We start from the raw sequence: 17,307 nt of genomic DNA on the forward strand, positions 1-17,307 counted from the left end.
CCTGCTGTGCACAAGGCACAGTGCAGCAGGGACAGAGTAAAAATCACATTCACCCTAATAGATCTCTATTAGCGTGAATAGGACAAGGGATCAAAAGATCCCTGGTTCTAGACCCCTGAGGGGGCTAATAGGTATCAGATAAAAAGCCCCCCCTCCCCCACCAAAAAATAAAATAAAAAAAAAGCATCACTGTACTGGCTTGCAATGAGGTTTCAAAGGTGAAGGAAGCTTTTCACACACTTGGAAATGATATACGGGAGGTTGCATCAACTGTTTCACTCTCTGCAGTTTTGCCTGTGCATAACCTTCAGCATGACAGGAAGATGTGCATTAAGGAATTCAATGTATAGCTTGGTGAATGGTGTCTGAACCAAGGGTTTGGCTTTGTGTCTCTTGTTAGCTCTCGTTGGAATGGAAAAGAACTGTACAAGAAAGATGGTTTGCACTGCGCCACCAATGTTTTTACTATTGGGATGGGGGTGATTAATACTGGGGGGCTTGGGGGGGGGGGGGGGGGGGCGCACTGCGCCACCAATGATTAATACTGGGGGGCTTGGGGGGGGGGGCGCACTGCGCCACCAATGAAGATAAGTCTCTCAATCATTCATATACAGGAGGCGGGAGCTGGCTGCAGAATCACATAGCCGGCTCCCGACCTCTATAAGCGTGTCTTTACAGAGGAAGAGGTTGTAAGTCAGCTGTCTAAAATTAATACAAATAAGTCACAGGGGCCTGATGGGATACACCCAAAGCTATTAAAGAGCTCAGCGGTGAACTAGCAAAACCATTAACAGATTTATTTAACCAATCACTGGTAACAGGAGTCGTCCCAGAAGATTGGAAATTAGCAAATGTTGTGCCCATTCACAAGAAAGGTAGTAGGGAGGAATCGGGCAACTATAGGCCAGTAAGCCTGACATCAATCGTGGGAAAATTAATGGAAACTAGGGCTGCACGATATGGGAATTTTGTGCGATTGCGATTAAGGCCCTAAAAATTGCGATAACGATATGCGATACGATATTTTAACCCCTTAAGGACTTAGGACGTATCGGTACGGATGGGTCCCGAGTCCTTAAGGACCCATGACGTACCGGTACGTCATAACTTGAAATCGGTATTCCGGCGCCCCAGGGGTTAATCGGAACGGGATTTCGGCTGAAATCATTCAGCCGGCTTCCCGTAACAATGCAGGGGGGGGCGGGGGGTCAAATGACCCCCCGCATCGGCGATCGCAGAAAACCGCAGGTCAATTCAGACCTGCGGTTTGCTGCGCTTTCTGGAGTTTCTGATCCCCGCGGGGGGGAGTTGTGGGCGGTGGAGGGTGCGGCCTCCCCTTGAATAATCGTTTGTGTTCAGTGGGTATACCTGCCTCCCCTTGAATAATCGTTTGTGTTCAGTGGGTATACCAGGGTGCCAGCACATTGCTGGCACCCTGGTATAAACGGCTGACATCGATGATGCGATGTCAGCCGTTTAACCCTTTCCATACAGCGGTCCGTACGGACCGCTGTATGGAAAAAGTTAACAGTAAGAGGGAGCTCCCTCCCTCTCCCATCGGGGGGCTGCTGTGCCTTTGCAGCCCCCCGATTGAGAGAGAGAGAGCTCCCAGACAGCCCCGTCCTTACCCTTCACCGTCTGCGCAGTTCTGACAACTACTGAGCAGACGGGGAAGGTTCCCATGGCAACAGGACGCCGTCTCAGGCATCCTGCTGTCCATGGTGCTGAACAGATCTGTGCTAAAGGCAGAGATCTGTTCAGACAAAGTGTAAGTAAAATACAGTACAGTACAATATATATTGTACTGTACTGTATTACACAGACATCAGACCCACTGGATCTTCAAGAACCAAGTGGGTCTGGGTCAAAAAAAAAGTAAAAAAAAAAAAGAGTGAAAAAAAAGTAAAAATCAAAAAACACATTTATCACTGATTAAAAAGGAAAAAAATAAAATTCCCTACACATGTTTGGTATCGCCGCGTCCGTAACGACCTGATCTATAAAACGGTCATGTTACTTTCCCCGCACGGTGAACGCCATAAAAATAAAAAAATAAAAACTATTAGGAAATTGAAATTTTGCCCACCTTACTTCCCAAAAAAGGTAATAAAAGTGATCAAAAAAGTCGCATGTACGCCAAAATAGTACCAATCAAACCGTCATCTCATCCCGCAAAAATCATACCCTACCCAAGATAATCGCCCAAAAACTGAAAAAACTATGGCTCTTAGACTATGGAAACACTAAAACATGATTTTTTTTTGTTTCAAAAATGAAATCATTGTGTAAAACTTAAATAAAAAAATAAAAAAAAGTATACATATTAGGTATTGCCGCGTCAGTATCGACCGGCTCTATAAAAATATCACATGACCTAACCCCTCAGGTGACCACCGTAAAAAAATAAAAATAAAAACGGTGTAAAAAAAGCAATTTTTTGTCATCTTACGTCACAAAAAGTGTAATAGCAAGTGATCAAAAAGTCATATGCACCCCAAAGATAATCGCCCAAAAACTGAAAAAAAAGTGCCAAAAAATCTATTTCTTGTTACCTTGCCGCACAAAAAAGTGTAATATAGAGCAACCAAAAATCATATGTACCCTAAACTAGTACCAACAAAACTGCCACCCTATCCCGTAGTTTCTAAAATGGGGTCACTTTTTTGGAGTTTCTACTCTAGGGGTGCATCAGGGGGGCTTCAAATGGGACATGGCGTCAAAAAAACCAGTCCAGCAAAATCTGCCTTCCAAAAACCGTATGGCATTCCTTTCCTTCTGCGCCCTGCCGTGTGCCCGTACAGCGGTTTACGACCACATATGGGGTGTTTCTGTAAACTACAGAATCAGGGCCATAAATAATGAGTTTTGTTTGGCTGTTAACCCTTGCTTTGTAAATGGAAAAAAAATATTAAAATGAAAAATCTGCCAAAAAAGTGAAATTTGGAAATTGTATCTCTATTTTCCATTAAATCTTGTGGAACACCTAAAGGGTTAACAAAGTTTGTAAAATCTGTTTTGAATACCTTGAGGGGTGTAGTTTCTTAGATGGGGTCACTTTTATGGAGTTTCTACTCTAGGGGTGCATCAGGGGGGCTTCAAATGGGACATGGTGTCAAAAAACCAGTCCAGCAAAATCTGGCTTCCAAAAACCATACGGCGCACCTTTCCCTCTACACCCTACTGTGTGCCCGTACAGTAGTTTACAGCCACATATGGGGTGTTTCTGTAAACTACAGAATCAGGGCCATAAATAATGAGTTTTGTTTGGCTGTTAACCCTTGCTTTGTAACTGGAAAAAAAATATTAAAATGAAAAATCTGCCAAAAAAGTGAAATTTGGAAATTGTATCTCTATTTTCCATTAAATCTTGTGCAACACCTAAAGGGTTAACAAAGTTTGTAAAATCAGTTTTGAATACCTTGAGGGGTGTAGTTTCTTAGATGGGGTCACTTTTAGGGAGTTTCTACTCTAGGGGTGCATCAGGGGGGCTTCAAATGGGACATGGTGTCAAAAAAACAGTCCAGCAAAATCTGGCTTCCAAAAACCATACGGCGCACCTTTCCCTCTACGCCCTACTGTGTGCCCGTACAGTAGTTTACGGCCACATATGGGGTGTTTCTGTAAACGGCAGAGTCAGGGCAATAAAGATACAGTCTTGTTTGGCTGTTAACCCTTGCTTTGTTAGTGGAAAAAATGGGTTAAAATGGAAAATTAGGCAAAAAAAAGAAATTCTCAAATTTCATCCCCATTTGCCAATAACTCTTGTGAAACACCTAAAGTGTTAACGAAGTTTGTAAAATCAGTTTTAAATACCTTGAGGGGTGTAGTTTATAGAATGGGGTCATTTTTGGGCGGTTTCTATTATGTAAGCCTCACAAAGTGACTTCAGACCTGTAGTGGTCCCTAAAAATTGGGTTTTTGTAAATTTCTGAAAAATTTCAAGATTTGCTTCTAAACTTCTAAGCCTTGTAACATCCCCAAAAAATAAAATATCATTCCCAAAATGCTACAAACATGAAGTAGACATATGGGGAATGTAAAGTCATCACAATTTTTGGGGGTATTACTATGTATTACAGAAGTAGAGAAACTGAAACTTTGAAATTTGCTAATTTTTCAAAATGTTTGGCAAATATGGTATTTTTTTATGCAAAAAAATTTACTTTTTTGACCCAATTTTAGCAGTGTCATGAAGTACAATATGTGACGAAAAAACAATCTCAGAACGGCCTGGATAAGTCAATGCGTTTTAAAGTTATGAGCACTTAAAGTGACACTGGTCAGATTTGCAAAAAATGGCCAAGTCCTTAAGGTGAAATAGGGCTGAGTCCTTAAGGGGTTAAGGGAATTGTGCTAGAGGTCTATTTACTTGGATTTTCAATGCAAAAGCACACACAAATTACTGATAATGCTGAAATGTAGTTATGCTTAACTCCAGAACTGAAATGCACAGTGTTTTTAAAAATAAAACATCTTTTACTAAATTAAATAACATATTTGCATTACTGCAAAAGTACAAAATACAAAACTTGCCATTTTCTTAATAGCACTGCACAGAACAGATAAATAAAATAGAATAGATAGAAGAACATTTGCTCATTAAAATAACGACTTGCCTCCAGCCCTTCCTCCCTCCCGCACTGTAACTCATGTATCGCCGGCCGCGCTGTGCAGCATAGCGGCCGGCGATACATCCGTGTCAGCCACGTAAAAAGTCAACCATCGCTTTTTGGGGGAAAAAGCTTGTCTTATAAAGCAAAAAATATGGTAATACAGTTGTGTTCAAAATTATTCAACTCCCACTGAAATTGAGTGTTTTGGCCAGTTTGACATTGATTTTGATCATTTCAGTCATCTTGTTTACAATTAAATCAAAGAGGCACTTGTAAGTCAGACAAATATAACATAACATTTATAATGAAATAACCACAAATGTCTTTTCTGTGCTCACATCATTATCAGTTTTATTCAACCCCCAAGTGACATTCAATCTTAGTACAACATCCTTTTCCAGTTATAACAGCTTTTAAACGTGAAGAATAGCTTGACACAAGTGTCTTGCAGCGATCTACGGGTATCTTCGCCCATTCTTCATGGGCAAAAGCCTCCAGTTCAGTCACATTCTTAGGCTTGCGCGCTGCAACTGCTTTCTTTAAGTCCCACCAGAGGTTCTCAATCGGATTTAAGTCTGGTGACTGCGATGGCCACTTCAAAATGTTCCAGCCTTTAATCTGCAACCATGCTCTAGTGGACTTGGAGGTATGCTTGGGATCATTGTCCTGTTGAAAGGTCCAACGTCTCCCAAGCCTCAGGTTTGTGACGGACTGAATCACATTTTCATCCAATATCTCCTGGTACTAAAGAGAATTCATGGTACCTTGCACACGCTGAAGCTTCCCTGTACCTGTAGAAGCAAAATAGCCCCAAAGCATGACTGACCACCCGCCATGCTTCACAGTAGGCAAGGTGTTCTTTTCTTCATAGGCCTTGTTCTTCCTCCTCCAAACATAGCGTTGATCCATGGGCCCAAACAGTTCTAATTTTGTTTCATCAGTCCACAGAACACTATACCAAAACTTTTGTGGTTTGTCCACATGACTTTTGGCATACTGCAGTCGACTCTTCTTATTCTTTGGAGACAGCAAGGGGGTGCTCCTGGGAGTTCTGGCATGGAGGCCTTCATTACGCAGTGTGCGCCTTATTGTCTGAGCTGAAACTTCAGTAGCCACATCTGACAAATCTTTTTTCAGTTCCTCAGCAGTCAGACGGGGACTTTTCTCCACTTTGCGCTTCAGGTAGCGCACAGCAGTCGAAGTCAGCATCTTCTTTCTGCCAAGACCAGGTAGCGTTTCAACAGTGCCCTTTGCCTTGAATTTGCAAATGATGCTTCCTATGGTGTCTCTTGGTATGTTTAACATCTTTGCAATCTTCTTATAGCCATTGCCCTTCCTGTGAAGAGAAATCACCTCTTCTCTTGTCTTCCTGGACCATTCTCTTGACTTCACCATGTTTGTAAACACACCAGTAAATGTCTAGAAGGAGCCGAGTATCACAGTCCTTTTAAATCTGCCTAATTGGTGCTTATTATGCTTGATTGCTGCTCCTTGACATCCACAGGTGTTTTCAATACCTGATCGAAAACACTTGAATGAACCTCTGTTCTTAAGAGTGGTAGTCTTTAAGGGGTTGAATAATTGTGTCAATGAAGAAATCACAAAAAAAACCATTTAATACTGTATTACAAAAACAATTGATGTCATTTTAGTTGCATTTGGTTCTTTAAAAAGTCCTTGTAAGATTTCATTCTGAACACAATTACAAATGTACACTAAATTCCCTAAAACCCTTTACAGCATTGGGGGTTGAATAATTTTGAACACAACTGTACAATTGCAGCATTTTTGAGTCGGCCAATTGGCGATTGCGATATGGCGATTTATTGCGATTGCTTTGGCGATATATTGTGCAGGCCTAATGGAAACCATAATTAAGGAGAGGATTGTGGAACATCTAAAATCCCATGGATTGAAAGATGGAAAACAGCATGGGTTTACTTCAGGGAGATCATGTCAAACTAATCTTATTGATTTTTTTGATTGGGTGACTAAAATAATAGATGGCGGAGGTGCAGTAGACATCGCTTATCTAGACTTTAGTAAGGCTTTTGATACTGTCCCACATAGAAGGCTTATCAATAAATTGCAGTCTTTGGGCTTGGACTCCCATATTGTTGAATGGATTAGGCAGTGGCTGAGGGACAGACAACAGAGGGTTGTAGTCAATGGAGTATATTCAGACCAAGGTCTTGTTACCAGTGGGGTACCTCCGGGATCTGTTCTGGGACCCATATTGTTTAATATCTTTATCAGCGAAATTGCAGAAGGCCTCGATGGTAAGGTGTGTCTTTTTGCTGATGACACAAAGATTTTGTAACAGGGTTGATGTTCCTGGAGGGATACACCAAATGCAAAAGGATTTAGAAAGACTAGAGGAATGGCCAAAAATCTGGCAACTAAAATTTTATGTTGATAAGTGCAAGATAATGCACCTGGGGCGTAAAAACCCAAGAGCAGAATATAAAATCAGTGATACAGTCCTAACCTCAGTATCTGAGGAAAGGGATTTAGGGATCATTATTTCAGAAGACGTAAAGGTAGGCAGACAATGTCATAGAGCAGGAGGAAATGCTAGCAGAATGCTTGGGTGTATATGGAGAGGAATTACCAGTAGAAAGAGGGAGGTGCTCATGCTGCTCTACAGAACACTAGTGAGACCTCATTTGGAGTATTGTGCGCAGTACTGGAGACCATATCTCCAGAAGGATATTGATACTTTGGAGAAAGTTCAGAGAAGAGCTACTAAACTAGTTCATGGATTGCAGGATAAAACTTACCAGGAAAGATTAAAAGGACCTTAACATGTATAGCTTGGAAGAAAGACGAGACAGAGGGGATATGATAGAAACTTTTAAATACATAAAGGGAATCAACAAGGTAAAAGAGGAGAGAATATTTAAAAGAAGAAAAACTGCTACAAGAGGACATAGTTTTAAATTAGAGGGGCAAAGGTTTAAAAGTAATATCAGGAAGTATTACTTTACTGAGAGAGTAGTGGATGCATGGAATAGCCTTCCTGCAGAAGTGGTAGCTGCAAATACAGTGAAGGAGTTTAAGCATGCATGGGATAGGCATAAGGCCATCCTTCATATCAGATAGGGCCAGGGGCTATCCATAGTACTCAGTATATTGGGCAGACTAGATGGGCCAAATGGTTCTTATCTGCCGACACATTCTATGTTTCTATTAAAATATTAAAAGTTTAAATCACACCCCTTTCCCAATTTTACATATAAAAGTATATTAACAATAAAAAATAAACATATCCAGTAACGCCACGTGCAAAAATGTCTAAACTATTCAAATATATAAAAAACCTATGCAGTGAACGCCATAACGGAAAAAAAAAGAAAAACACGTGATTTGCCATTTTTTAGTCACCTTCCCCCTAGCCCCCCCCCCAAAAAAATGTAATAACTGATTAAAAAGTAGTACGTACCACAAACACTGTACCAATAAAAACTAGTTTGTCGCACAAAAAACAAGCCCTCATACAGCTGTCAGAAAATGGCAATGCAAAGAAAATGTAGATTTTTTTTTCAGATTTTTTTTTTTTTTTAAAGTAGTAAAAAAAAAATAATAAAAATATACAAGCTTGGTATCGCTGTATTCCTATTGAGCCGCAGAATAAGGATGTCATGTCATTTTCTTTAGCACACCGTGATGTCAAAACCCCAAAAACCTTGGTGGACTTGTGTTTTGTTTTTTTTGTTTTTTCAATTTAACTACACAAATTTATTTTTTCCTGTTTTCCAATAACAGACATGGTAAATTAAATGGTGCCCTTAAAAAATACAACTTATCCCACAAAAAATCTGATAAAAAAACCAAACAATAAATTCAACTATATTACACTGTAAATTTCACCACTACTGTCTAAAGGCTGTATTACCCGGCAATCGCTTTCTCGCTAGCGGAGGAGACCGCTGCTATTACATGCAGCACTCTCTCCTCCGCTACGCCATCGCTCGTCCCCATTCTGTATAGTGGTGAGCCGTCTGGAAAAACGTTATTTGACACCACGATCTGCCGCCCGCAAACGATAATTTTCTATTGAGTTGGTCTACAGTCTTGCACTCAGCAGCGAGGAAAAGCTGCGCTCGACGGATGCTTCTGACCTCTCGTTCTGGCGATTGGTGGGGGTCTCAGAGCTGGGACCCTCACCAATCAACGCTTCTGATATGTCCCTATGACATATCAAAAATAAAAAAAAAGCGTAATTAGTCTTTAAAGGTGTGGCACCTACCTTATTGTCTTCCTCATCATAAAAAGTAGATCGGGCCTCACTGAACAAGGGAGGAGGGTCTGCAAAGCAGGCAATCACCTCGTCAAAGTTCCTAAAAAAAAAAAAAAAAATCCTGTCAGAATTGCATGATTTTGGATTGAAGCTCCATTTTCTTGACAGTTACCGTGACAACATTTTAAACATGAGCACAATAAGCAAATATAAAAAATAAAGAAACTATGTAAAAAATAAAAATAAAATAATGAAAAGAACATAGGGGTTTATTTACAGTAGACCTATAACAGTTTACTGGTGTAAAAAAAAAAAAAAAGTCACAAACTGCAGGTGTGCAACTTTTTTTTTAAAAATGGGGGTAATTTATGAAAAAGAAATAAACCTAGATTAGGCGCATTTCTGGTGCAGATTGAGGCGCAAAGATCCTTTGCGCTGCAATCTGCGACTTCTCTGCGCTCACGACAGGTCTAAAAAAGTGGGCGGGGAAGGGCCAGCAGGCCCTTCTTATTTACCATTTTCTACGCCTGTTTTACATTTAGAAGCGGTCTTACATTCAGAAGCTGTGGTGGATCCCCCAAGGTTATGCAGAGGCCGGCGCCTCTACATAACTTCGGCAGATCCACAGCCAGGTACAGGGCTTAAGACAGGCGTCTAAAATGCTGGTCTCATAAAGTGTGCCCCAGTGCACCTAAATTTAGTTGCAAATGACATTTCTATGCTGCACATGCCACTTTTCAAAAAGCAGACGTGGTGGGACCATCGGCCAAGGCACATTTACCATCATATACGTCAGTTTACTGGCATCAAATGATTATTGAAATCGATGCCACTGTGTTGTAAGGGTATTTTGAAGCTCTGATTGGATATGTCCCCTTTAATTCTGTCTGTTTTATATTATCTTTAATATTGTGTAATAAAGTCTTCCTTGTAATGTAGAGGGTTAGAGATAAGATAAGATAAGACCACATTCCTGAGGGATCTGAGAGGCATGCGTGCTGCACACTGGAGGAGGGGCTGAAAAGTTTGCATCAACAATTAGGGGACACACCATTGAAGACTTTATTCTAGGTAGGATGTAAATATTGATTTGCCCTATCTCCGGTACACCCTGCTACGACAAGGCGACAGGAGTCGAACCTCCAAGTGACGATTATTTACTTTTATGTTATTCTGTATGCGATTTGTCTGTGTTATCTTATAGTTAATCACACTTCGTAAAACAAGATTTTTGTGAAACTCACCTGTAAAATCTCTTTCTCGCGGGGTTCATTGGGGGACACAGGACCGTGGGTATAGCTTGCTGCTGCCACTAGGAGGCGACACTAGGCTGAAAAGTGATAACTCCTCCCCTGCAGGCTATACCCCCTCCAGCCTGGAGAGAGCATATCAGTTTGTGCCCAAGCCATAGGAGTAGGAGAAAATAACCATACGGTAAACAACCAACAACTGACCAACGCCAGTCGGATCAAACCAGAACTGGGGCCATACTGGCTCCACAACCGCCAACAAGCAAACAGAAATTACTGGGTGGGAGCTGTGTCCCCCAATGAACCACGCAAGAGAAATTTTACAGGTGAGTTTCACAAAATTCTCGTTTTCTCGCTGGTATCATTGGGGGACACAGGACAGTGGGACGTCCTAAAGCAGTCCACGGGGAGGGAAAAAAAATCGCATGCCCATGGAGAAAAAACGCGCTCGAGGATGCGTAACTCACTGCCGCCTGCAAGAATTTGCTGCCTGGAACAGTATCCGCCGGTGCCTTGATGAACGTGTGCCCGGAAGACCAAGATACTGCCTTCCACACTGGAAGCTACTGCATGAAGGAGATGGACACGAGAAGCGCCGACCGCTGGTCGGGTGGGCCAAGACTCAGCTGGGCGTTGCCTACCCGAGGGCGGAATGCCAGAGCGACTGTTGAACGGATCTATCTGGAAAACATCCTTTGGAGGCCGTCAGCCTTGACAAGGATCCCAGGATAAGAATTGGTAGAAGTCCGTAGGGCTGTAAGCGCTAGACAAGGACAAGCAAGCTCAGAGGCCAAATCACATGGCTGATGGAGAGCTCGGTCCGTGTACTACGAGGGAGAAAGAAGAGAAACCCATGTCTGTGAGGTGTGGAAAGGAGACCACCTTCTGCGAAAAAAGAGGATCCTGGACGGAACACTGCCCTATGTTCAAACTTCATGAAAAAAATATGTACAAGAAAGGCGTATCAACTCAGAGAAAAAATAAAAATAAAAAATAATAACGCCACCAAACAGCTGGCTCTTGGCCGCAGCTGTGGAAGTAGAACTAAAAGGCCAAGTCCGTAGGATTCACCACTGGTCCAGAGAACGCCCCCTAGGGAGCGGAATATTGGTAGACCAACGCCCTTATAGCCATAGAGGCTGGTGGTGAGATTTCTAGTGAGAGAAGCTGCCTGAGAATCACTAAGAAACAAACGCCTGAGCCAGGCGTGCCCCACTGCAGGCCAAAGTATCAATACCACACGGGAAAGGTAAAGTAAAGCCAATGTGAGCACCGCTAGTGATGGGAAGCCCCGTCAGTGACCATATTTCAACAAAGCGGCAACGCTGCCTGAAAGGGCAGATGAGTGGAACAAAGATGAGAGAAATACTCTTGCCGGGTGAAGTTAGACTACGCTCCACCCATCTTGGGAAGGCTCTCAGTTCACCCCCGGAATGAGCAGTGAAAGAACAACCACCATTGGCTTGAGGTGACGTAGATATCACTGACATCTGAAGAGGGGTAGCATCAATGGCGTTACGGTATGACTACTAGAATCCAGGTCCCGCTTAGAACGGCAATCTAGTGTTGACGAGTGCCGTAGGGACTGATCTACCCAGTAGAACGCACTCAAAAGGTAGGTGCTGATCAGCCATGGTAACTACACCATCGTCATACCCGAGCCGACGACAGAAGGACAACAGTTAATAATAATAATGAAGAAAGACCGGCACTCACTGTAGTCTTCAACAAAAGATGATGTCTTTATTGGTCACATACAATACTCTGACGCGTTTCGGCTCACATCAAGAGCCTTACAGTTGTCAGAGCCACGGACCCTTATGGTAGTAAACCAGAAAGAGGCCAGAACTAAAGCCCATTCCCATGTGAGACTGGAGCTCTACAGCGTCTAGTGGTGATGCGATACTCCGCCTGAAGGGGAGGCCCTACAAGGGAAGCTCCAAGAGTAATGCTCACGCCATACTCCAGCCGAGAAGTAGGCCACACCGTAGAGGTCACTGATTCTCGTGTTAGAGGAATCCATTGCCTGACGAAAGAACTGTGCAGAAGGAACCTTAGCATGTAATGGTGACTCAAACACCCCTCGTGCGGTAGGGGTTACCGCATGCTCCGCCAGCGTGGACATGAGGGGAAGGCCTGAGGACATCCAGTAGAAGTTCTGGTATCAAGCTGGCCCAGTTAGTAGAGCTAAACTTAAACCCTCCACCTGACAAGGGCGCTGAACAGGAGCAACTGCCGAATTAGTACCAGGGTAGAACCCCTACCTGAGGGGGGCTGTCTCGCTACAGCGATTAGGAGCATCTAGCCCTAGCGTGAAGACTACCCTGCGAAGGAGAAGCCGTTGTAGTAGCCACTGCAGATTGCCAGCATAACGCCCTCACCTAGATAAGGATGAGTGGTGGACGAAGCATCTGGAGTCGGTGGAATATTCTGCTTGCTGGATCTTGACCACAGTACTCTGTGCAGTGTGACTGACCTGAACGGTGGAGGCTCATGGGGGTGGCGAGTCTCTAGGACACATAAGGCTGGGTGACACCCCTGAGAGCACAAAGGCCGACATTTTTGTGTCTCCAATAAGTGCATGAAGAAAAGAGGGATACAATATGGGAGTATCCATAGTATCCAGTGGCAGTATCCATATGCCACTAGATGAGAATATCAGGCACCAGCGGTACCGACTGTTGCCACGGACCACCTGTGAAGGAAACCAAGGCCTCTAGAGTCGTGGCGTAGCTGAAATACAGCATGCAAAGATGCATAGTGATTCCCCCGTTACTGGATCGTTTGTAGAGGGTAATTCCATAGGAAGTATGTGATGGCAAATGGCAGATGGAATAGTAACCAACGGAAGCGCAATCCCCCGGTTAGGGAAAGGGGTAGCGTGATAGTCAGAACCGCAATCTATGGAAGTGTAATTACCCAGTGAATGGGGGGGGGGGAATCTACGGCAAGCACTGCGCCCAGTGGCAGTGCAAACGCTTTACCTATGATCGGGAGTAACATATCCAGTAAGTACTGTAACCTGAGGTAGTGCAAATACATCACCCATCGAAGGGGGTAACGCACCTAGCAGGAACTTGCATATGACGAGTTCTGTACTCTGTGGGAAGTGCCATCATCCCACCCCAGAAAGGGTGTAATGCGTACGTAAACACTGCGACAGCAGTGAGAATGCCATAATGCCACCTATACAAAAGGTTAATGTATGTTGACGATACTGAGCCCAGTGGAACTTCAATTCCGCCACTCACAGAACGAGGGCACCTATGGCTGGCATTGAGGCCAATGCTAGTGAGGTCAGTCCACCTCAGGAAGGAGGTAATACCCAAATTAAGCACTGTATCTAGTAGAAGTGTAAATAGTGCCTAAGGAAAGGGTTAATGCATACACCAGAACCGGTTAGCACGGACGTAATCTAGGAAAAATAATCCGGATTCATGTCAGAGTCCGAATAACTGTCCTGCTTCGGCCCGCTCGTGCGCAGTTCCACCTCTCAGCCTCTAGCCCATGGCTGTTGCAGGCTGTGGCGGTGTTGATATAAGAACCAAACTACCCGGAGGTGGAATGGAACTAAAGGTCTGCTCACCGATTGCGCAGACGGTGCTCTATTAACCAAACGACCCAGGAGGGTGGATTGGGAACTTCCAGAGGTCCTCCGCTGAGTTGCGCAGGAGGAGAAACTCAAACAGACGCCCCCGGAGGGTGGATAGGAAGTTTCAGTTCTCCTCAACTGGATTTGCACAGTTGTAGTATTATTAACCAACCGGCCTCAGAGGGCGGATTCGGATCCTCCAGATGTACCCCACTGGACTTTGCAGTTGGAGCATTATCAACCAAACGGCCCGGAGGGCGGATTGGGGACTCTTCGGATGTACTCCACTGGATTTACGCAGTTGGAGCAGTATCAACCAAACGGCCCAGAGGGCGGAATGGGAATCCCTCAGATGTACTCCACTGGAATTGCACAGTTGGAGCCATATCAACCAAACGGCCTCAGAGGGCGGATTGGGAAACCTTCAGATATACTCCACTGAATTTTTGCAAGTGGATCATTATCAACCAAACGGCCCGAAGGGCGATTGGGGACCTTTCATATGTACTCCGCTGGCTTTGTCCGAGTGAAGCACGATCAACCAAGCTGCCCATAGGGTCAGATGAACTCCACTGGATTTGCACAGTTGGAGCATTAGCAACGGCCCCGGAGGGTGGGTTAGGAACTGAAAAATTCTCCACTGTCCGGGATTGGGAACAGGCCCTGGGCATAGAGCTCGGTCTGTGAGGAGGGCAGGACCTGTATGGGCGCACTTTTTTATTTAAAAAGAACAAAATCCGGTGACCAGATTACCCTTACCCTAGGTCTCTATCTGCAGGCACAATGTGCCTTAATATTGCAGGATACAGCTTTTCTTCCTCCTTGTCCATTTAAGGTTAGGTCCTCACCTCAATAATAATAATAAAAATAAAAAATAAAAAAAATAATATATATATATATATATATATATATATATATATATTATTATTATTTTTTTATTTTTTATTATTATTGAGGTGAGGACCTAACCTTAAATGGACAAGGAGGAAGAAAAGCTGTATCCTGCAATATTAAGGCACATTGTGCCTGCACATAGAGACCTAGGGTAAGGGTAATCTGGTCACCGGATTCAAGTGGCAGGGTAGGAAGGGTTAATGTCCAAGGGCCAGGGCGGAGCCAGCTGGCTCCCGGGGAAAAATTCGCGCCAGAATATGGACCCGCCCTCCGGGAACTAAAGTTTCACATGGGACCCACCGCCAGCCGAACACAGCGGTACCTGGCGGTGCAATGAATGGGGCCATGGAAACCCACCCCGTGGGCCGGGAGAAAAAACAGCGCGGCCGGGAAGAATCGGAAGGCCCGAATGAAGCCGGGGCCTAGATTTTTCTGTGCTCCGCCGTCGGGAAACTAAGGTACCCCGATCGGCACTAGCAGGCGTCCAAGATCATACCTGCTAGAGGCGCGGTGCCTGGCCGACCGGGGAGCCCACCCGGTCGGTCTGAGGAAAGGGGGCATTGAGAGTGCAGCGGCGTCAGTTTCTAAATGTCCCCTCCCCGATATGTTAGATCGGAGGGGGGTGGGGAGGAAAAATAATGCCGCCGCCGGTTCGGGATTAACCCCTTCATTCCCCGATTTCTGAGGAGATATGCGGTGACTGGTGGAGGACTCGCAGCCTCCATAAGAAAGGGCCATGGTGAGAGAGGGACAGTATACTCACCTGTCTTCATCTGTGTTCTTCACCCTTAGTCTTGTACCAGCAGGGACACCCCACGACCGCTGGCACCAGGCATCAGGGGTCCGGGCAGAGAAGGGCTGGAGAGGAGGTGTCCCTCTTGCTGGCGGGAAGCAGGGGAGCGAGGCTGCCCTGGTCCACTTTGTCTTCTTGGGGGAGGCAGGGCGGTGGAACAAGCAACACCGGCCAGCCTCCCAGGGAGACAGGGACGCAAGCGTGCCTGTGCCCCATCCATGAAATCTGTGAAAAATAACAAAATTAAGAAAATCAAAAAAGGCCACCCTGCTAAGCAAGGAGGTCTGCCTCCTACGACACTAAGCTAAAAACTGATATGCTCTCTCCAGGCTGGAGGGGGTATAGCCTGCAGGGGAGGAGTTATCACTTTTCAGCCTAGTGTCGCCTCCTAGTGGCAGCAGCAAGCTATACCCACGGTCCTGTGTCCCCCAATGATACCAGCGAGAAATATATTTATTCACTTTGCCTGCGTAAGCTTATTCATTCTCAAATCTTTTGAATTCAAGTTTTGAAACAGACTGAAATCTGCTTTAGCAGGCTGAAGCAGATTTCAGTCTAGGCACATGGACTACCTGAGCCTCGTTGTAAATTAGCCTACGGCTAATGGATTCCCGTTTAAGGTCTGATTTTAAAACGTAGCATTTACTTCATACATTAAAATATACGGGAAGACAATAAAGAAAAAAGAAAAAATTGTCTTAAAATTAAAGTGCAGCTGTGCTCTACAGCGATGGAGTATGTTCTTATTAATTACTGCTTATATTTGCAGTCACTTATCTTTATTTTACTATTAGTCTATCCTCAGGGATTCGATCCTATTCTATTTTCCTACTCCGGTTTTGTCAGAGTATGACGAGATAACTGCTCTCTGTCAGCTCTATACCAGAGTAACTATATGCATCTATTAATCTATCCCTTCCTTTATCTTAGTGTATCAAGGTATCATCTACTCCTTGCTATTCGTGTCGGCTTGCCTCGTGTCTGCAGCACACCAGGAGCCGAACACTAGGTACAACTGCACTTGCTTAAAACCTAACTTGTAGCTCCCCCGACATGTTTCACCACGGCTGTGGCGTCTTCAGGGGCAATGGAGCTACTATCAACCAGATCGCCATGTGAGTTGGTAATTAAATATCATATATATTTAATTACCAACTCACATGGCGATCTGGTTGATAGTAGCGATCTGGTTGATGCCTAACAGTAAGTGCAGGGGGATCCTTGGGCGCCGCTCTACAAGTCTGTATAGTCAGTTTAGATACTTTCTTCTGGTGAAGGGTCCTCTTTAAAGAAAATGTCAAATTCAAGTTATGTTTTATTAGAAGGACCATATAGTAGTTACCAGCAGAAATATTAACCCTATGAAATACCTTGTGAAATCTTCAAACTTGTCAAAAGCCACCATAACTCCCATCCTCTGGCACAAAGGAGAGAAACCATTGTCCATGAAGAGCTCACTACTCTGGCGGTTTAGCTCCAGGTGTGTGGCACTGACCAACAGAGACATCCTGCAGAGGAAGACATGGTAACGTGAGAAACTGACATCCCAGGGGTATTCAAAGAGAACACTTTAAAACAAAAGGAAATCCAAATACGGAGGAAATACTCATGTCTTATTCACAGATAAAAGCATTTAGGTTAGTTATCTGAAGCAAAATTACTGCATTTAGAAATCATGGCTCATAAAACTGTAAAAGAAAGATGCATAAAACACCATCCTAACTACATCCATTACAGTCATGCCACCCACACACTTCTTAGATAGCATGACCATTAGCTACAGGCTAAGGAGTTTAAAGAGGACCTGTCACCACAAAATGCAGTGCAAACTAAAGGCAACATGTTATAGAGCAGGAGGAGCTGAGCAGATTGGTATATAAATTTGTGGGAAAAGATTCAATAAAACTTGATTTATTGTATCTCTG

At 44.1% G+C, this 17,307-nt stretch overlaps 1 protein-coding gene across 4 annotated transcripts in view; it reads right to left on the reverse strand.

Annotated features, from left to right (window-relative positions):
- ACACB (acetyl-CoA carboxylase beta) overlaps positions 1-17,307 on the reverse strand; it is a 226,043-nt gene that overhangs the window by 41,184 nt on the left and 167,552 nt on the right. For all 4 annotated transcript variants that reach the window (XM_040416600.1, XM_040416598.1, XM_040416599.1 and 1 more), the window contains 2 exons: positions 16,753-16,890; positions 8,863-8,953 (listed from right to left, as the gene is read on the reverse strand). In XM_040416600.1, coding sequence (XP_040272534.1) covers positions 8,863-8,953; positions 16,753-16,890 — 229 coding nt within the window. The remainder of the gene's footprint in view (positions 1-8,862; positions 8,954-16,752; positions 16,891-17,307) is intronic.

The sequence above is a fragment of the Bufo bufo genome, chromosome 2 (genome assembly GCF_905171765.1).
Source record: "Bufo bufo chromosome 2, aBufBuf1.1, whole genome shotgun sequence".
Lineage (NCBI taxonomy): Eukaryota > Metazoa > Chordata > Amphibia > Anura > Bufonidae > Bufo > Bufo bufo.